Source organism: Lynx canadensis, chromosome D2, assembly GCF_007474595.2.
Source record: "Lynx canadensis isolate LIC74 chromosome D2, mLynCan4.pri.v2, whole genome shotgun sequence".
Lineage (NCBI taxonomy): Eukaryota > Metazoa > Chordata > Mammalia > Carnivora > Felidae > Lynx > Lynx canadensis.
This window is the reverse complement of record NC_044313.2, coordinates 83,535,432-83,557,676: the sequence shown is the minus strand read 5'-3', so window position 1 is coordinate 83,557,676 and position 22,245 is coordinate 83,535,432. Positions and strand designations below refer to the sequence as shown.

Here is a 22,245-nt window from a genome sequence, read left to right as displayed (position 1 = left end):
TATTAATCTGTTCAGCAACTGATGAACATTTGAACTGTTCCAGTTTGGGAGAATGTGAATAACGTGGCTATGAATTCTCTGTAGGCCTTCCTATGGACACACACTTTTTTATTTCTACTGGGTGTATATGTAGATACCTGGAGTAGACTTGCTCAGTCATGTAAGAGATACGCACTTACCTTTTCAAGAAACTGCCAAACTCCTTTCCAAAGCGACTGTACCGTTTTACATGTCCACATCATCACTGACACTTGGTATCGTCAGTCTTTATTAAGCCCACCATAGCAGGTACCTTGCCATATCTCATTGTGGTTTTAATTTTCATTTCCTGAAGGAGTCTTGATTTTGAGATCTTTTCATGTGCCTGTTAGTGATTTTTCTATTTTTGATATAATGTCTATTCAAATCATCTGCCCATTTTCTTATTTGTACTGCTTATCTTCTTCATATTGACTTGTAATTCTTCTTTGTAAGTTATGACCACAAGTCCATTATCCGATATATGATTACTACATACTTTCTCAAAGTCTGTGTTGTGTCTCTCATATTCTTAGCAGTGGTTTTAAAAGATCAAAGCTTTTAATTTTGAGAGAGTTTAATTTATTATTATTTTTTCTTTTTTGTGTATCATGCTTTTGGTGTCATTTTTGAGAAGGTTTTGCCAAGTAAGTTCATGAACATTTTCTGTTATCATCTGTGAGGCTCATACTCTTAGCTTTTATGTTGTACAAGTGATCCATTTTAAATGCTGTGACATAAAGGTTTCAGTTCATCTCTATTTTTTTAATCTTCTGCATAGAAATATCTAATTGTCTCACCATGTAAAAACTATCTTTTCATCCTTGAATTACCATGGTATCTTTGTTGGGAATCAGTTAGCCATAAATGGAAGAGGTTATTTCTGAACTTCTGTTCCATTAATCTATATGTTTACTTTATTCCTAAGCCACATTGTCTTGATTATTGTAGGTTGATAGTATATTTTGAAATCATATAGTATAAGTCTTTTTAAATTATTTATCTTTTCTAAAATTCCTGTGGCTATTCTGGGTCCCTTATATTTCCATAGAAATTTTAGGATTAACTTGACAAATTCTACAAAACAAAGCCTGATAAGGATATTGGTAGAGGTTATAGTGAATTTATAAATCAAATAAATTGTGGAGAATTTCCATCTTAAGTATTGAATCTCTCAATCCGTGAACATGGACTCTCTTTCCATATACTTTTACATTTATCTCAGCAATGTTGTAGATTTTGGTGTGTACATTTTGCACATATTTTGCTAAATTTATTCATAGTTATTTTGTCATTTTTGAAGCCATCATGAATGGAAATATTTTATTTTGGGATTGCTCACCACAAATGTAAAAAAAAGAAAGAAAATGCAACAGATTTTGTTTAGCCTTGGTAGTCATTTGCTAGCTTTCATGGTTTCTTGTAGATTACTTAGCATTTTCTACATAGATAACCGTATCTTCTTCAAATAAGTATGGTTTTACTTCATCCTACCAATCCGATGCCTTTTATTATTTTTGTTCTTTTACATACTTTATTGCACTGCCTGGAACCTCCAGTACAATGTTGAATAGAAGTAGTGAGAGCATCCTTTTTGTGCTCCTGATCTTAGGGGAAAGCATTGAGCCCTTATCTTTAAGTATAATGCCAGCTTTTGGTGGCTTTGTAGATAGTTTTTGTCACGTTGAAGAAGTTTCCTTCTATTTCTAGTTTGTTGAATCACCTTTTTTGTAAATGGACAGTTTTACCAATTGCTTTTTCTGTATTTATTGAGATTATCATGTGGTTCCATCCTTTGTTTCATCAATATGATGTATTATATAAATGATTGAATGTCTTTATTTTGCCTTCAATTTGAAGGATTGTCTCACCAGATATATTATACTTGGTTGACAGAGGGTGGTTGTTTTTCATCCCAACCCTTTGAATATGTCATTCCTATGCTTACTGACCTCTATTATTTGTAATGAGAAGTCAGCCGTGAATGACACATTGTTTCCTTTTATGAAATGAGTCCTTATTTTTTTTCTGCTTTTAAGATATTCTTTGTGTTTCAGCAATTTGGGTGTGATGTGTCTAGGTGCGCTTCTTCTTTGTATCTATTATTCAGATCCATGGACCTCTTAGTTCTTGACAGAAACTCTCTCCCTGAGCAAACTTTAGTTCAGCTATGGTGAGCCTTTTCAATTAGGCCTCATGGTTGGGCCTTGTCTTTGGTCGGCCCAGCCCAGTTTCAGCAAGAATCCTGTTCCCCTCGTTATAGACAGCCCCTAACCTCAGTATCCGATCAAATCCCTCATCTCCTACCCTGGTATCTGATCACCCTCTCCTGCCTTCTGCAAAAATCCTGCTAAGTTGTTTTAACAAAAATCCCCCTACACTTGATGTCTTCCGTTAATAATTTTCCATCCACTCTGGTCAATAGCTGGAAGTCCTCAGCTGGAGTTGAGCTGAGCCCTCCTTCTCCCCTATGCTGATAGTCCTGACACATATCACAAAGGGCCTGGACAATGCCTTCCTTACCATGTTAGCAAGTGTCAGAATAATTTTTTGTTTAACGATCTCTAGATTTATTTTTTAATTACCACGTTTGTTTTAACTCTATATTGTAGTACTTCTGGATCTTGATATGAACTATGAAGTGTTTTTGTTTTCTTTTAATAACGTATACAGACTTCATCTGCTGAACCTGTCTCTGTTAGGTTTGTGGCTCCTAACGTCTGTGCATGATTTTTGCTTTGATTCTTATTTTCAATTTTTAGCTGGCTTTTTAGGACTTGTTCTTGTTTCTCTATATCTTAATGCCAGCCAGTGATTCCCACTGAGGTTTGCACAAACACCTTTACCGGTTGATCTGAGCGTAGGTTGGGCCGAGCACAAAACGTTCAGGCCGTGCTCAGGATGTCCTGTCGGCATGGAGATTCCCCAAGCCTTCCCATGTCTCCTGTCTGCATGCCAGTAGTTTCAGACATGAACAGAGCCTGTATAGCCCTTCTATTGGGCTCTCATTATCTGTATTTTCTGCTAAATTTCTGGCTTAGTCCCAGCTTACTTCAGCTGAGACACCCCCAACTCCACAACTCCTATGGGCAGAGCTGAGAAGATTCCTCACTCATTTCCCACTGTGCTTCAGTCTTTTTTTTTTTTTTTTAATATAATTTATTGTCAAACTGGTTTGTTCTTGGGTCTTTTAACTCCACACCAGATTCTGTCTATCTTGTGTTAAAGCAGATCTGCTGCTTTTCATGGCCAGCCCTGCTTTTATAAACCTTCTGTGCCAAACCTTCTGTACTTGAGGGATGTGGGGGGTAGAGTGACACCCAAGCACAAAGGCCACTGACCCCTGCTTTCCTTCCCTAATGTCGCAACAGTTTTTCATGAATAATTTCTCTCAATTCTCTACTTCAGTGAATTTGTAGAGCCCTAAGTGGTGTTTTTGATAATTTTGCTTAGATTGTTACTTTTTGGGAAGGGATTATCCAGTCTCCTCCTACCACAAGAGCCAGAAGTCCTGCCTCCTAGATGCCCCTTTGAAAGAGCAGTTTCAGTCAGGAGTAGTGATGGGGCCACGTGTATAGTATAAAGGAAGGAATAGAATTTTGAAAATAGGGATTCCTGTGATGAATTGGAGAGAAACACATGAATTAAATAACATAAAGGCATTGTATTAACAGGAAGAAAGCACTTTTTTTTTTCTTTCTACTGAAATAATTTCAGTAAATATTTTCATGAATCAATTACAAGTCGTGATTGTAATTTATGTTTATCAGAGGAAAATTCCATATATTTTTATATCACTTCTATGCAAATGTATTCATTTTATAAGACCCTACATTTCATACTAGGCATCGTCTATGTGTCTAATAAGAACTGTAAGATAACAGATGTGCTGGGGCACTGAGTCCTTGTTCTGCTGAATTAAATAATCAAAGGGGATTATTTCAGTAATCCCTTACTGTCTGAAGAGAATTGGAAAATCACAAATTGTTTAGCAAAAGCATAATTCTGCAACATATCACACAAGCCTTCAAGAACTGCACTTGTGATATTTTCACAAATAGGCCAAGAGAGAAACAGAAGAATAACCTACATTAAATGCAAAATACAAAATGAAAGGAGTCCGGCATGACATACTGGGAAACAGAAGTGAATGTCGGCTGACCCAATGCGGTCTTGTCTGCCTTGGCTAAAACTCAAACTAGACCAGCCCCAGACACTATCTGAGGTTCTTGAAATGACATAGAGTGCCTTTCACAGTGAGTATTTCCTAAGGAAGTCCTCACCGCATCACCATCCCTGTATACTCTCCAGGTGAAATGCATTGGAGGCTGGAATACCAAGAAATTCCTTATTAATAGATTATCTCCCTTAATAATAAAAAGCACTAGATTGAAACGGATATCCAGGTGGTGAGGGTCCCAGAGTGAACACTTTGCGTCATCAGGCAGCAGAAGGCTATGGGAGAGCTGGAGCCTGTGCGCGCCACAGACAAGTACGGCCACATTCTTCATTATCGGACTGGTGTCTGTGCTGTTGACCACAACTTTTCCTCCTTCAAATTTATTTTGTTCTCTAAGTCAGGTGTGACTGTTTTGATCCATTTTTTGGAGATAAGCACAGTTGTAATTTTTGTCATAGATAAGAACCATTCAATGAATTCACCGCTATTCTCTGTAAACTTCTGACCCACCATGATGGCACTGTCTCTGGATTTTCCTACCATAAGGATCAGATCTCAAATACCAGTAAATCCTTTCAGTATTCAGTTGTCACACACTGATTCAAGTTCATCACTTGCCTCTACATGTCGCCCTTCTTCGTCACGTGTTACTCTTTCTCCAGGTCATCACATTCAGGGTCCCCAAGACCCTTATCCACTCCCCTTTCCTCAGGGTCCTCGCACATGCCCTTCCCTTTTCCAGTGACTGTGTGTAATCCATCTTCTTCAATCATGCACCCATCTTTCACTCCCAACTTCCATGTGACCCATGCCAATGGGCTTTCACACCTACCCTGTAGCTCACTCATCGTTTATGTTCATTTCTAGTAGTACTTGCCACAACATGTCAGTATAGATGCCCTAGTTTTATTAATAATTTTCTTCTGTTGGAGTGCCTGGGTGGCTCAGTCGGTTAAGCGTCTGACTTCAGCTCAGGTCATGATCTCACAGCTTGTGAGTTCGAGCCCCGCATCGCTCTCTGTGCTGACAGCTCGGAGCCTGGAGCCTGCTTCCGATTCTGTGTCTCCCTCTCTCTCTGTTCCTGCCCTGCTCATGCTCTGTCTCACTCAAAAATAAAAATAAAAAACTTAAAAACAAAATAAATAAATAACTTTCTTCTGCTGATGGTTAATTCCAAAAATAAGGAGAAGAAAGGAGGGGAAAGGAGGAGAAGAAAGAGGAAGAGGAGGGGAGGAAGGGAGGAGGAGGAGAGGAGGGGAGGGGAAAGAAAGAGGCAGAGGAAGGGGAGGAGGATAAGGAGGGGGAGGAGGGGGAGAAGGGAGGAAGAGAAGGAAGACAGGGAATAGGAGGAAAAAAGAGGAGGAGGAAAGAGGAAGGAGAAGAAGGAGAGCCCACTTTTTATTGACCACCTTTAACTTACCGCCAGCTCCTAGCACAGCACAGTGCTTAGGACCATTGTATGTTTTCATTAATTATTTAGAAATGAATGTTTTTCTCAAGGTTATTATTTTCCCTAAATTAAGTTCAGGAATTAATTCTGCTTTTATGATTATCACCAAGTGATCTCAGTTGGCTTACTTCTATAACTCTTGTGGAAGGATACAGAATTTTCCAGACTCTTCTAAACTCGGCTTTACATGTTTTCACATGCCATCAATCCAAAATTCACTTTGCAAATTGAACTTCATTTTAAAAGGAACTAAACATGAGTATTTATGACCTTACCTTGGACTAAATATCTACAAAACTTACACACACGTCTCGAGTTTTTTGTCTGCCTGGTTTGAATAGTTAACATGAGTAATAACAGGAGGAAGAAGGACATTCTAAGAAGCATACATTTTTATAAATTCTTAATTCATTTAGATAATTTGCTTTGTTTAAAAAAGAATTGCTTTACTACAGGGAAATATATACTTGTTGTTATTTGTCTGTGTATACCTATTTTTTTTATTACTTTTTAAATAGCTAATCATGATTTCTACACAAGGGCAACTCTACGACTTGCGTAGCGTGACCCTTGACCATTGTCGTGAAAAATCATACATTAGATCAAAGATGGTTGATGTATTAATGACCACATGGCACCACACAGAAAAACCTCAAAGTACAAGACCCCTGAAGAATAGTCACACAGGAAGCCAAGAAGAATAACTAGTCCTAACATTTTTTTCCTATAGTATTTGGTTTTTTTAGGGTTGAATTGACATAATTTCAAAGTAAACTCACTTTTTCTTTTTTTTTTTTCAAGTACATTTTTGGTTCATATATCATAAAAGTTCAGTGGTGAATTTGCCTCAGGCATAAGTGGAAAGAGTGTCATCACTGATATTTTCTCCCTGTTTCCTGGCATCATCTTCTTCTCATGGATCTCAGTCTTGGAAAGACCCAATGCAGACATAAACATGAGGAAAATGTCAGATATGAATTGACCAGTAGGGTCCTCAAGAAATGCAGAGCTACCCTCTCCTGTGGTTCCAGGAGTCACCCTGAGTATGCAGCCTGGATAACTTGCCAGTTGTGAAACCAAGCAGTGTCCAGGCCAGAATCTCACTCCCATTGCCGGAGCTAAGACCAGCCCCAGCCAAGCATGGGCTGCGAGGCGGTGAGCAGCTCTCCGAGGAAAGTGAGTGGCTTTTAGTAGAAGCAAGGTCCAGGATGCCCAGGAGGCAAAAACGTCAACTGCTCGACATACTTAGTCATGGTCACTTTAGCCACCATGCACATAAAAATACCTTGTTCACGCTTTACTATAGCTTAAGTCTGATGATTCTCTCTGTATGAACTATGACTTTTATTTAATCCTTCCTTCTTTTGTGAGACTCCTATTTAAGTTTTTGTTCAGTTTATGACCCAACATTCTTTATATTTGTCTTTTTACATAAAGCCATATTTTTTTTCCATTTCTCAGGCACAAGAAAGAGATTGAAGAGAGAGATAAACCACAGCCAGACCTAGACAGGAATAGCAGGGACAGTTCAGAATGTTGTATTTATTTATGCATCTTTATCTTTATTTCTTGTGGCAGCGAGGGGTGGCTTGGGCTGTCTGGAGCACGCACATATAGGAATAGCAAGGAGGAGGCGGTTAGGGTCCTCCTAACGGGTGGGGGTTAGGGTCACGCTTCATGAAGAGGACTGTAGCACACTGCAGAAAAGAGCTATAGACACACGACACGCAAGGTCTCACCATCTCAGTATCATAACGTTTCAGTAAAACGGTTACAAATCATAGATTTTATTTTAGTTTGTGGTAACTTGCAAGCGACACTTTGGCCTCTCCGTGTAAGTCAGCCCCTCCTCCATTCTCTTTGACTTAAGAGGCAGATTTCCCCTCTGCTTTGGGAATACCTTCAACACCTTCATCTCAGAGATCACTGATTGCAGTCCTTGGGGCGTGATTGAATGAAATCCCCACCACAGTGGAGTTGCTGAGCTCTTATGCAGGGGAAATTACCATTTTTTGGATATTCAGTCACTGTCTCCGTTCCCTTTTCAAATCTTGGACCACCAATAATTTCTTCACTATAGTTTTTTTTGATGTGTGGGGACTCACTTATGTTGACTCTTAGCCCACTGTGTTAAGATTTAGTTCTAAAAGACTGAAAAGGAGTATCGAGCTGTATACGTCACTTACATGTGGAACTGATTTGGGGCTTCTTTGTTAAAGTCTCTGCTTCCGGATGGTTTCTGTGGAGCTAGTGATGTTCCCTGAATATATCAGCTCCTCCGTGGTTGGCTGGCTGTGCAGTTTGGGGACTGTTTTTCTCATCTGTGTGTTGCCGTCCTATTTGGTATTTATAGCACCTCCCAGACGGGTGCCTTCCTCAATTTAATTATTATCCAGTTTATCCTCCTTTCTGACATCATTCATGAAAATGTTAAATAAGACCGGCCACGATACCTACGTCCCCCCAGCACGCCCCTCAACACTTCTTAACTTGATGCCTTGCCATTAATCATTAAATTCCTTTAGCCAACTTAAGTCCCAGGAAGAGTGTTAATATTGAATCCAGTTTGAGCTAAATTTTAATTAAGATTTCCTGAGACATTATGTTAGGTGATTTACTATAATCAAAATTGATATCTCCTCTGCTCCTCCACCCACTAATTTTCTAATTTTACCCACATATGAAAGAGAATTGAGTTGGTCTGGCTTGAATAGTTCTCCATAAATATACATCACTCATCTGCTCTGTTTCTGCAAATAGTTTCCTTCTCCCTTGCCTTTAGGACCATGTCAGTCATCCTCCCATAAGTCCAGAATGATTTTATAAAATGTTTTTCCTTCTGGCAGCCACATCTGTCCACCCCCAAATCTCAGCTAACTGAATGCCAACCTCTCAAATTCCCTTCTTTCCTCTCAATTATTTTTGTAGCTGCTGTTTCTATGCACATTATCATTATAAATGCAGTTGATAATGACAATAGGAACATAGTATGCATAGCATTTCCCCTTAGGCATGATGGTGTGTGTAAAGTACTTTGTTTACATTTTATTAAGGTGGGGAACATGGAATTTGGGCATTAATTAACACAGCGTTCTTAAAACTGAATTCAAGAGAAAATTAGGGGCTAGAAATTGATATAAAAATGTCACAAATTTTTTTCTATAAATTTTTTTTTAACGTTTATTTATTTTTGATAGAGCACGAGCAGGGTAGGGGCAGAGAGAGAGGGAGACAGAATCCAAAGCAGGCTCCAGGCTCCAAGCTGTCAGCACAGAGCCCGATGCAGGGCTCAAACCCATGAAATGTGAGATATAACCTGAGCCAAAGTTGGACATTTAGCCGACTGAGCCACCCAGGCGCCCCTCTGTAGTTTTGTTTATTACAATTATATATTTTTTCTTTATTCAACAGGAACCTTTCTTTAAGTTTAAAGTTACTTTTTTTTAAGTTTACTTATTTATTTTGAGAGACAGAATAGTGAGCATGATAAGGAAGGGGCAGAGAGATGGGGACGGAAAATCCCAAGTAGACTCCAAGCTATCAGTGCAGAGCCTGACATGGGGCTTGATCTTATGAACCATGAGATTGTGACTTCATCAAGAAACTTTTGTTGTTTTCCCCTTATGTGTAAACTATATGAGGTCAGCTTTCTTATCTCCATCCATCAGTTTTGGAATGATGAAGACAAAAAATTCTGTGTATGTTTGTAAAATGCACAAGATTTCCCAGTAGAATCTATTTTTTCTCCATGTCCCCCATCCCCACCGGGTAAATTTATATTTATCAGCAAGTCAAAGAGGCTTATTTAGCACATTAGATTATTCTTTCCTTAATTTTGCTTTATTAAATTAAATCATTAACTGTTTTCACACATAATAACCCGAAACTAACTTGTATGCAGTAGTTTTAACAAATGTCTATAACCACATGCGAATTAGCCTTACAAATGCTCGTGTGGTGTTATTTCAGGGCCTCTGAATTCAATCCCTTTTCTCAAAAAAATCTTTCTTGGGCTTGACAGTCTAATTTTTAATAAGATTTTCTACAATTGCAGATGCATTTCTGTGATTTTGCAAAAGTAATACCCTAGGCCTTTTGCAGTCTTTCATAAATCGGTACAAATAAGATTTAAAGACCTTTCCTTAAACTAAATGTAAATAAAGAGGGTACAAGGACAAGAGACTTTCTGAGAGACAGAAGGAAAGTCTTATGGATGTAAAAATCAAGAGCAAAGGGAAGAAAGGGAGTAATGAAGGCCAACTTCACCCACGTCATTTTCTCCAGTGTCACCGGGCAGTAATATGTGTTTATGTGTCCAGAACAGGAGGGAAGGTAGAGGAAAAAAATTAAATTTCCCATAGTGATATTAGATTTTCTGTTAGAGCTTTCCTCTTACTTCCTTTAGTAAATTAAAATAAAGATACTCTTCGAGATCCAAAACTTTTATCACTTTCATAAGGAAAAAAAAAAAAAATTCCTTCTTGCCGTGATCGCTTCGGAATACAAGCACTGAAGCATTGGCTCAAGACAACAAGAGTGAATGTGCCAAGAGATCTTTCTTTACCTACTTTTATTTTTAATGTTACTTTCTTTGTTTCTTTGGGGGTTTTGTTTTGTTTGGGTTTTATTACAATAAATATTTTTTTTAATTTAAATTTTGGCTAGTTAACATGCAATGCAATATTGGTTTCAGCATAATTCAGTGATTCATCACTTACTTACAACATCCAGGGCTCATCCTAACAAGTGCCGGCTCATCCTAACAAGTGCCGTCCGTAGTACTCATTCCCCACCTAGCCCATTCGCCATCTACGTCCCTCTGTCAACCCATAGTTTTTTCTCTATCAATAAGGGTCTCTTGTGGTTTGTTTCCCTCTCATTTCTGTTTCTTCCCTTACTTCCCATACGTTCATCAGTTTTGTTTCTTAAAATCTACGTATGAATGAGATCCTATGATATTTGTCTTTCTCGATTGACTTATTTCACCAGGAATAATATACTTCATCCATAGGTCCATCCACACTGTTGCAAATGACAAGACTTCATTCTTTGTGATCACCGAGTAATACTCCATTATATATATATTACCACATCTTCTTTGTCCATTTTTCAGTCAGTGGACACTTGCACTCTTTCCACAGTTTGGCTATTGTTAATAGTGCTACTATAAACTTTGGGATACATGTGCCCCTTCAAATCAGCATTTTTGCATCCTTTGGTTAAATACCTAGTAGTACAATTGCTGGGCAATGGGGTAGTTCTATTTTTAAGTTTTTGAGGGACCTCCATACTGTTTTCCAGAGTGGCTGCACCAGTTTGCATTCCCACCAACAGTGCAAAAGTGTTCCCCTTTCTCCACATCCTCACCAACTTCTGTTGTTTCCGGAGTTGTTAATTTTAGCCATTCCGACACGTGTGAAGTGGTATCTCATTGTGGTTTTGATTTGTATTTCCCTGATGATAAGTGATGTTGAGCATCTTTTCATGTGTCTGTTAGCCATCTGGATGTCTTCTTTGGAAAAGTGTCTGTTCACGTACTCTGCCCATTTCTTCACTGGATTATTTGTGTTTTGGATGTTGAGTTTGATAAGTTCTTTATAGATCTTGGATACTAATCCTTCATCTGATATGTTGTTTGAAATTATCTTCTCCTACTTTTTGCCTTTGAAAGCAAGCTCCTTTTGTTGGGGGAGTGGAATGACATGGTGGTGGAAAGTTAGTTGAGCCCCGAAGACTGATGTTGTGATTTCCCATTCCAGCTCACCGCGGTGGATGCAGATGAAGGGTCCAACGGGGAGATTACCTACGAAATCCTAGTTGGGGCTCAGGGAGACTTCACCATCAACCGAACCACGGGGCTCATCACCATCGCTCAGGGGGTGGCGCTGACAGTGGGGCGCACCTATGCGCTCACAGTCCAGGCTGCAGACAACGCGCCTCCTGCAGAGAGAAGGTAATTCAGAGTGCAGGCAGTTTGCCTTCCGAGTGCCCGGTTACTCACTGATACATCAGGGAAGCACAGCAAGCATTCAATTACTCTACAGACCTCTACATTAGACCAGAAAATGACAGGGACAGGTTTCTCAGGAACTGCATGTTCTTATGTGGTTATGTTGTGGGGAAAGGACAATAAAGACAAGATTCAGCCACAAAATAAGTAACCGTGATTTCACAGATGTGAGGGAGGCACGTGTCTGCTCTTGGGTGGAAGTGGGGACTGGGAAATATCAGAGCATGTAGCAAATTTATTGCTGAAAGGCAAGGTTGATGACAGTACGAGGTCACAGACATAGCAGTGACATGAAATGTCTGGGGTTTGAAACCACCTCTCAACCTCTGAGTAACTATTCAAATATATACATGTGGACATATATATCCACATACATATTCTATCTGTATATATACAAATTCTGTGCATGCATATATATGCATGTATACAAGTATGTGTTCTCTATATATTCTAAGTTTATTATATAACTGATCATTTACCTGTAAAATATATCTATATGTATTCCATATATACATATACAAATATATAGATACATGGATGGTGTGAGAGAGTAAAAAGCAAAAGACTATTATAACTGCATTTATCTAGTCCCCCACCTGAGATACCTTTTTTGTTAATTCCTTGCTCATTTCCAGATTTCCAGTAAGCATTTAAAAATATATATAGATGGATGAATAGTAATTGATTCCTATACCTGCTGGGTTATTTCCCTGCTCACCACATATTCTGGGGTTCTTTCAATATGAATACTGAATAATTTCTTCAAAACTATTTTCACAGCTACATAATATTCTTCCATATGTATATAATACTGTGTTAGAAACCCACTATAGATGGAATTTTCAATTCCAGTTACTCTTTCACTGACAATGAAGAAATAAATGACACGGAGCCTGTGTCACCTTGAATGTGTGCTGATATATTAGTGCAGTAAATTCTCATTTACCAAACGGCATATACAATTGGAAGTTTTAGTGATAATGCCAAATTGTATTCCATGGGGCTCATGACAATTTACAGTTCTAACTGTCAGGTCTGAGAGTGGATAGGTCTGCAGTCTCCCCAGCTATATGTCATATCCAACGTGGATTTTTGCCAATCTTATAGATAAAAATAACATATATATTTTTTAATCCATGTCCTCATGAGTAAGTTTGAGTATGTTTCCTATGCTTACATACAAGCCCATCCTGTTACTTTTTCTGTAAAGTCTGTGTTCATCATCGTTGTCCATCTCTCTATTGATATGCCAACCCCAGGTTACAATTATTTGCTATCCTCTATTAATGACTTTATAAATTCATGCTGTACGTTTAAATCATTGTTGCATTTGGAATTTATCCCAGGGTACCATAGGAGGTGGCAATCAGCAATTATAGTTTTAGACTATTCTGCCATTTTCTACATGCAGTATGTTAGATAGTTCACCTTTTCCCACCAATTTGAGATGTTGCATTTATTATATCATACACTTTCTCATTTATTTGGAGTTCACATGAAACTTTCTCTTCTATCCCATTAGTTCTTTTCATGAGCTATTGTCACAATTTTAATTGTTAATCTTTATTTTTTGTTGTTGTTGTTGTTAATGTTTATTTCTGAGAGAAAAAGAGACAGAACATGAGTGGGGGAGGGGCAAAGAGAGAGGGAGACACAGAATCCGAAGCAGGCTCCAGGCTCTGAGCTGTCAGCACAGAGCTCAACGTGGGGTTTGAACCCAGGAACCACGAGATCATGACCTAAGGCAAAGTCAGAGGCTTAACCCACTGAGCCACCCAGATGCCCCAACTATTAATGTTTTCAACTGTGCTTCATAATATGGTGATGCTAACTTATCTCAGTGATGTTTTTCCCTAAAAGTGTCCTGGTTACTCTTTCTGTTAATGTTTTGACCATATGTAAGCTTGTTACATGAAGTTTTTAAACTACATTTTTATTAGAAACACATTCAACTTATAAATTAATTATAGTTAAAATGAGTGTTTTTGATGTCAAGTATTTCTGTCCAAGAACTTTCTGTTTCTGTATCTGTCCTTGCTTTTGTGTCCTGTAGGAGTTTTTATTTTTTAAATATTTTCTTTATATGAATCCTGTGCCTTTCTTTGTTGGTCTGTTTCCGTATCTTTTGTTGTTATTATACGTAACAATATACAGTGATGTTATATATGTGAATTTTATTAATTTTAACCCACTTTTTTATTTAATTCTGTTATATTTTTGTAGTTTTCCAGTCAATTCTCTAGTGTTATCCAGGAATGTATTTTATAAATAGTAAAAATTGTGTGTCCTTCTTTCCATTTTTTCCCCTTTACTTTCATTTGCTAATTGTCTCAATAAAAATGCTTATCTTGTTTTTAACTCACGTGGGAACATCTCCCCGATTCCCCATTATATTAGTTTATGTTTAAAAAAAATTTAATTATGTCAAGAAAGTTTTTATTCCCATTTTATTGGCTTTTTAAAATAAGAAATACAGGGACGCCTGGGTGGTGCAGTCGGTTAAGCGTCCGACTTCAGCCAGGTCACGATCTCGCGGTCCGTGAGTTCGAGCCCTGCGTCGGGCTCTGGGCTGATGGCTCAGAGCCTGGAGCCTGTTTCCGATTCTGTGTCTCCCTCTCTCTCTGCCCCTCCCCCGTTCATGCTCTGTCTCTCTCTGTCCCAAAAATAAATAAACGTTGAAAAAAAAAATTTAAAAAAAAATAATAAAATAAAATAAGAAATACATATCCATCATCTATGAAGACAGTAATGACTGTTGTCTTCAGCTGATCATATAATGATTGATCTTAATATAGTTCCTGAATAAGTCTGTTTTACATTCTTGGTACGAATCCCACTGATGTTTTAATCTTGAATTAAACTGCTGGATTATGTTTATTTTATTTAGTGAAAGGAGTCTGTGCTTCTTTTTTTGAGAAATTTTTATGAAGATTTGATGTAGTTGTTCTGATACCTCATAAAAGAAGCAAACAAAAACCACCAAGAAATGCAAGGAAGAAATAACAAGTATGATGGCAAGTGCAAATAAGTGCTAAACATCTCTAAAACCAGCAAATAAATCCAATTTGCTTCTGTGAGAAAAAGAAGTAAAAACTAAAAACATAATTACATGGAAAAAGCACCAGCTCACTTAGTCAAAAAAGGGAGAAAGTCCAATAATGGCTTCTAAGGAAATAATACAGAAACAGGAAACGAAAAGAATTGTAAGAGACAACTTTGCTTTAATATACGCAAAATTTGAAAACATGAATGAAATGGGTCATGTTTCCAGAAGATACGGTTTATCATTATGGATCCCAAAGAGGAAGAAATCAAAGAGATCCACCTCATGGAGGAAATAGAGGAAGTTTTCAAAGAGCCACGCCCCAAAACTGTGTCAGGGCCAGGCAGTTTGCCAAGAGGACTGTAACACGACCAGTAACAGGGAGTCATTCCGCTTTGGCCACCCCTCCCCAGAGCACCCCCCATGCCCCCACACCCACTGGGCATGTCTCTTGCCTGTCACGGTGGAGATGCGGTAGGGCGCTCCCTGCTCCTCACGGATGTCTGTCTCCCTCTTGTCCTCCCGTTGAGTCTCATATCTCTACTCCCCCTCCTTGCTCCAGTCACCTGTAGATGACAGGCCCCTTGACATCAGTTCCTCTTCTCTCTAACTTCATCTCCCACCATCATGTACAGACGTGCAGGGAACCTCCACAGGAATTTCGTTTGCAGCTGTATAACATTCGCTGCCACAGTACCTGCGTCAAAACTTCTCAGGGTCTCATGGCCAGGCTTGCAGCTGCTGTGTTCAAACACCCCGGAGCCATCCTCAGTGCCTCCTTTCTCTCAGACCCCAAGTACGATCTGAGCTGTACCCTGGAAACAGGTTCAGAAACCGACAATTCCCTGCTCTCCTTATCGGCATCCCGGTCCGGGCCCGCTGTTGTGCCCCAGTGTGGCCCCAGGGGTCCAAACCTCTTCTAAACTTCTGCAGTGCACCTTGAGTCCCTCCTCTGTGTGGGGGCCGGAGTGATCCTAGCAACACGGGAAGCACACTTTCAGGCTCTCCCGGGGTCTCACATCTGACTCAAAGACAATGACAAAATCTATAAAGGCCAATGGAGCCCAGCAGTTTCCAGCTGCCCCCAGACGCAGGACACTACGTAGGGTCACCTCTTCATAATAATGTCATGTCCTGCTCCCCCGGCTTCTCTTAGTCCACTCCAGCCCTCATGCCATCTCCCCTTGTCCCTGAGGCCGGCAGCTGCCTTCAGACCTTCAGCCTTGACTTTCCTCTCTCAGACTGGATGGCTCTTCCTCCCATTTGTCCACAGATCATTTCCTTCTGACCCCTACCCCTTCTTTCCGAATCTTTTCCAACAAACTATTTACAACTGCAACAGCTTCTCCATGTTTCCACGCCCTTTATATCTACTGCACTTGTCACCATGGGACAAGCTATTGTGTGCCTTCGTTTAGGATATCACGTCTCTTGTGTGCCCAGCCTCCTCTCCACTGCAATTTTAGTTCACAAGGACAAGAAATGCTCTCATTTGGTTGTCTCTTGTGTCTGCAGAAGCCAAAACAATTCCTGGAATGCCCTAGGTTATTAAAAATATATATATTTTTGTTGTTTTCCTAAGTTCTTAAACATTTTTCTGTTTATTTTAACCATGGCATGAGAAAATGAGACTGTGTAATACAAAACTCAAATAATTTAAAGAGCCCCCAAGAGGAGGAGACAGATTTGAAATTATTCTGCCTTCTTTCATAGTATACACCAATTCTATCTAATTTTGTCGCTAATAGGTTTTTAAAATTTTTTAAAAGCATTTTAAACTATGACTTTCTGTTCAGTCCAACCAACTATTTGTTACACAAATGCCATCTATTGTGTCTTGGAAATGCAAAAATAAACATGATACTGTCCTTTGCAGGAAAAAAAAAAATTCAGTAAAGGGTGAAAAGTAGAACTAGAAATAATTAAATTCAGTTCAGCATGGTAAATCTGCGCTTGACCCAGTTTCTCTGGTTTCTAGGGCATTGAGGAGGGCACTCGTTATAATGAGGGAGTACTTAGAAGGTCTCCCAAGCAGATGAGTTTCAGAGATTGAGTAAAGGTTGACCAGGTGAAAAAAGTATGTCACATTATTTGCACAGCCTGAAAGGTCTGAAATAGCTTGGTAATTATTAGTAATTACCAGTCTAGTCAGTGTTGCCAGTGCATAAACTGTGGTTCCAGAAGGGACAGGAGAGTTAAGGGTCATTTCATGGAAAATCTAATTTGTTGTTTTCTTTTAAGAAGCTTGGACTTATTATCCAGTCTGTGGAGGGTACTCGTGGAAGGACTTTAAATTAGAAGTCGAGTGAGACAAGTTGGGTTTCTGGAAAATCCCTCTGGTGTCCCTGTGGGAGATGGATTTGAGAAGAACAAAACTGGAAGCAGAGAAATGACAGAGAACTCCACCACTGTCCCAATCCAGAGGCAATGTTTTGCTAATGGCTTGAACTGGGAATGTTTGGAAAAATGGACAGATGGAATCATCATAAAAATGTTTAAAAATCTCCTAGGATTTTGTCTAAGGTGACAGGGTGGTGGTATCAAGTTGGCGTGCATGGTTTGGGTGAAGGAGATGAGCTCAGTTTGGGGCACATTTAGATGGATTTGGCCATAGTGCATATAACCCAAAAGGAAATAGATGTATACGTCTGAATGTGAGAAAATAGTTAAGGGCTGTTCCTTGAGAAGAAACACATAGAATACTTTTGGTATATTGAATAGTTACAGAACCTGAAGTAAGAGAACAAGTTTGAGTGAATTTAAAGAATAGCTTTATTGGGGTGCTTGGTTGGCTCACTTGGTTGGGCGTCCAACTGCGGCTCAAGTCATGATCTCGCAGTTCGTGAGTTGGAGCCCCATGGCAGGCTCTGTGCTGACAGCTCAGAGCCTGGAGCCTGCTTCAGATTCTATGTCTGTCTCTCTCTCTCTGCCCCTCCCCTGCTCGCATTCTCTCTCTGTCTCTCTGTCTTTCTGTCTGTCTTTCTAAGAAAGAAAGAAAGAAAGAAAGAGAGAGAGAGAGAGAGAGAGAGAGAGAGAGAAAGAAAGAAAGAAAGAAAGAAAGAAAGAAAGAAAGAAAGAAAGAAAAGAAAGAAGGAAGGAAGGAAGGAAGGAAGGAAGGAAGGAAGGAAGGAAGGAAGAAAGAAAGAAAGAAAGAAAGAAAGAAAGAAAGAAAGAAAGAAAGAAAGAAAGAAAGAAAGAAAAGCTGTATTCATACATACTGGGTTATTCTAAAGAGGATTTAGGGTGATTGATGCTATTTAATTAGCATACGATAGATATAATGCAAACTACTCTCTGTACATAAGCTCTGATCTTAACATCAACACTGTGACTTTTGTACTACTTGGTTTATTTTTGCAGACCAGAAATCTGAGGCCAAAGGAGGATAATAGGCTTGGCTAAATGGTCCCTTGGCCACACTCCCACCCACCCCAGAACAAATTGTAGAACCTTCACCTGAACTGGGACTATTGGATTCTAAGACTTTCTCTTCTACTCTGTTCCATATCCATGACCATTTATGGTGATTATCCTGGAGGAAAAAAACAAAACAAAACTAAACTAAACTAAAATTGCTTACTGTCAATGCTCACTTTAAGAATAAAGGTACTTTTTGTTTTTATCATTTACGCTTTTATTAAAATCCCTTAATAGTCACCAATTCGTTTTATGACTTTTTATTTTCCTTGAGGATAGCCCTGTACTATATACATCTGGTCAAATCTATATATGCTTCTACATTATGAGTGATGACTTTATAATGACCTTATAATTTAATGAGTGAGACTTTATAACCCACTTCTTACTCAGCTCCCATTGGCGAGTCCTATCACTGATTTGCTTCCATAAGCTCTTGTCTGCAATAAGAGGATTTCACTTGAGTAAAATTGTATTCCACTTCAGGAACCAAAATGCCATCCTCAGAATCTGAATTCACAGATCTTTTCAGCGACACTAAGCATATAGTTGACCTGGCCTCATTGTTTTCCTTAGAGACAATGGTTTGGGCATTGAAAGATCACCTTATAATGTTTGGTCAAAGATCAAGTGGAACCTACAGAGAATAAAATCTGTATACATCCTTTCTACCTGCTGGGATAATGTCATGTTCCCTGTAGGATACTGACATTTGCTATTTTCTGCAGGAAAATTAATCCTTCAAATTGACTTGAAGGGATGAACTGAAGAGTTGTGAGGTTTTGCTTTCAGAGTTTCCTTTGAAAGGAAGATGCTATTTGAAAATTATCACCATGAATGTATGGACGGGGATATATTTCACAAATGGACCCACCAACAACAGTGGTGTTAAACCTATTTAAATAACAACACAAAAAACAATGGCGATTTTCCATTTTATTCTTTTCTTGGATTCGCAATCTTAATTTGTAAATTTAAATAACAAAGTAAGGCCCATTGAATTAACTATTCATGTATTTATTATTCTAGTTCAGTGAACCTGCTAAAAATTCTGAGTATAAGGAGCAGTAGTCTATAATCTTTGTTCTGTTTTCTTGTAGTCTTTCATAAGCATAAAAGGACAGATAAAAACCAATGGATTTAAAAAGTAACCACATTCTGAGATAGTATTTAGTTTATTGGTGTATGTAGGTCTTATACTTATTGAATTAAATTAAATTAATATTTATTTAGTCTTAACATGAATAAAGTATTACTATTAGGTATTTATAAAGACAGAGAATAAAGGACAGTCCTATCCCCAAATACCTTGTAATACAATTATGAAAAAGTGATCGGCTCATGGCAGAGAATACTTTTTTGATTCCCAATTTTTTTTTTTTCCCATGGAATCCAAGGCTATCCCTAAATAACACAAGGTTAATAAAATCATTTTTTTCAATTGCTAATTTCATTTCTTAAATAGCTTAATATATTTAGCATTAATAAAAGATGATGGGAATATTCGTGTTAACAAAAATTTACTGAGTTCTCACAGTTTTTAGCCTCTTGGGAAGGCAAGACATGTAAGACGAGGTGTCTGCCCTCAGAGTATGCATACGGAGGCAGTAAGTGTGGACATACAGTAGTGGGTAGTTACATGTGCTTAACTTTGACGGGAAGGGTAATGCAATATCCAAATAGAGGGCACAATAAAAGCAAAGACACAGAGACATGATGAAGAATGGCATGTGTGGGAACGTGTGTTACTTGGCCCGTGAGCATGTCACTAACCCGCTTACAGTCTATCAGCCAATGCCCACTGTTGTCAAGATGAACTTTAAATCAAATCAGTATAGCACAGGAGTCCCTGCATGATCTGGGCTCTCTCTACCTCTCAGGTCTTAATGCCTACCATTTCCCTATTTATACCCTTCTTTTTACTAGCACAAAACTTACACTCTTCTATTTTATTGCCCTGTGAATATGCACAGTGAATATGCATTTTCCCCTGTCTGGAATGTTCTGTGGTCTTTAAACCTAAGTACATCTTGTGTCTTCAAACTCTGTCTCCATAACTTCCCCTGAGAAGTGTCTCTGACTTCTGCTGTTGGTTTTAAATCTGAAACCTTTGCTCCTATAGATTCCCATATGCGCCTTCCAAACTAGTAAAACGGAACCTGCACACATTGATCTGTAAATACAGCTTCTCCAGCACAATGTTGGTGGGAGACAGAGGAAAAAGGAAGGCAATTTCTGTTTTAAGTCTACTAGGGAAAGCAATATACACACCTTCACGTTAGAAGCAAGGTGGAAATGTAGAGTTACAAACACCCTGTAGCAGATGGTGACACATTCATTATAAAATTACAATACAGATTGTACAGTCCACACTCCAGCAACATCATCTCATTATGACTGAGTACTAGTGCCCCATCAAAACAAACTGACTTTTTCCCCTTTTTAAATATTTCTGAAAAGTTAAAGCCCCTTAAATCTATCTTCCCAACGTCTTCTTCATTCGTATTCTATTTTGGTCTTACCAAAAAAATTCTAAGAAGTTTCATCCATGATATAGTTAAAATTAATTGTGATATCATATCCTAAGCCCAAGATTTGAAACAATCTATGATTTCTTGTAAGATAACATCCTTCATTACATATTTCTTCAACCGAGAATGTCTTATACTCACACACAGAAACACCCACATCAGATAAGTAAACTATCTCCAATTTACTGCCCAAATTTGTTCTTGTAGGATGTGGGAGCAAAGGGCAAACAGATTTGGAATTTAGAAGCCTTGCCTTTTAGTTTATGTGCGGTTCCTAATTAACTTTTTAACCTTGATTCAGTCACTTAATCTTTCTGATTTTCTAATCCTCTTTTGTAAAACGAGAAGAGTTAAATTAGATGGTTACTAGGGTCTTTTAAAATCGTTAAGATCACCTGCGAAAATACATCCGCTCCTGTGTTCTACTTTGACCTTCATTACCAAATGAGAAAGAGAAAGCTTTATGATTTTCATTTTTTTAGGAATAGGGATTCATCTTCATCATACCGGTTGTATTACGAAAGTGAAATTTGTATTATATAACTGTTTGATATTATGCATTTAAGACTAGCTATAAAACGTTAATATAAAATATTCACATAAAATGTTATTATTTATCTAGTGACTATCCTGTTTTATTGTATGCTCAACTGATGCTGTTGAATAACTACTATTTATTGCAACGTTAGTGGTATCATTTTATCGGGAGCACTGTTGGTGTTTCGTGTTAGGAAAGCTAACTCCGACACAATGCTGACATCAGGGATAAAAAGGAGACAGCACAGTAGAAGGCAGTAACCCTCAGGAAGGCTGCTGCTTGTTTACACGGGTTGTAGGAAGTGCCAGGAAGTTTAAGATGAAAAACGCTAGACTTTGAAACATGATCTTTCTCGAATAATTCCAAGAACCAAGTGCAGGGGTAGGGGGCAGAAACATATGTAATTAGCAATTTCAGCATTTGATTTATTGTGGAAAGGAACAGAGGAACCTAAGGAGTAAGGCTGGAGGAAGGAGAAGCTTGTGTTGAATCAAGCTGGGCTCCATGGTTGCTCTGCCTTGGGGTACAGCGCTTTGTGTTTGTTTGTTTTGCATTTCAAAGTTGTCTTCTCTGTAGCAGACACACCAGCCTCATTGGGTGTAGAAGTCCTTAGTGTGGTACCGTGGATATAAACAGTTTAGGCCCTCAATGGGAAGGCAGTCAAGGGGGAAGAGTAAGAAAACACACCAAGTATAATCAGCTTAGTGTAAATCAGACTTTCTTCAGTGGAAAGAGCCTCACATTCTGGGAGACTTCATAAAGTATTCCAGACCAGTAAGCTGAAGCTGCGAAACATGTCAAAAGCAGGAAAGGCCTAACTTCTTGAAAGAAAACTTTGAATTTGGAGTACAAGTGTGTTCTAGGTCAAAAAAAAAGTGTTAATCAGTGAGGGACTCTCTTACCTCCAGCGTTACTGAGGTGAGCCTCAGGTCAGTTTATAGAGGAGCCCTCAGGCTACAAGAGCTTCTGGGGCAGTGGTCTTCAAAATCAAGTGTGTGTGTGGGAATATTGTATATCCATAGAAAATGTAGACTCTTCAAAATCAGAAGATTCTAATC

The 22,245-nt window shown here is 38.7% G+C and overlaps 1 protein-coding gene across 1 annotated transcript in view; it reads left to right on the top strand.

Annotated features, from left to right (window-relative positions):
* PCDH15 (protocadherin related 15) overlaps window positions 1–22,245 on the top strand; it is a 786,947-nt gene that overhangs the window by 467,556 nt on the left and 297,146 nt on the right. The window contains 1 exon segment of the mRNA XM_032595259.1: window positions 11,408–11,601. Coding sequence (XP_032451150.1) covers window positions 11,408–11,601 — 194 coding nt within the window.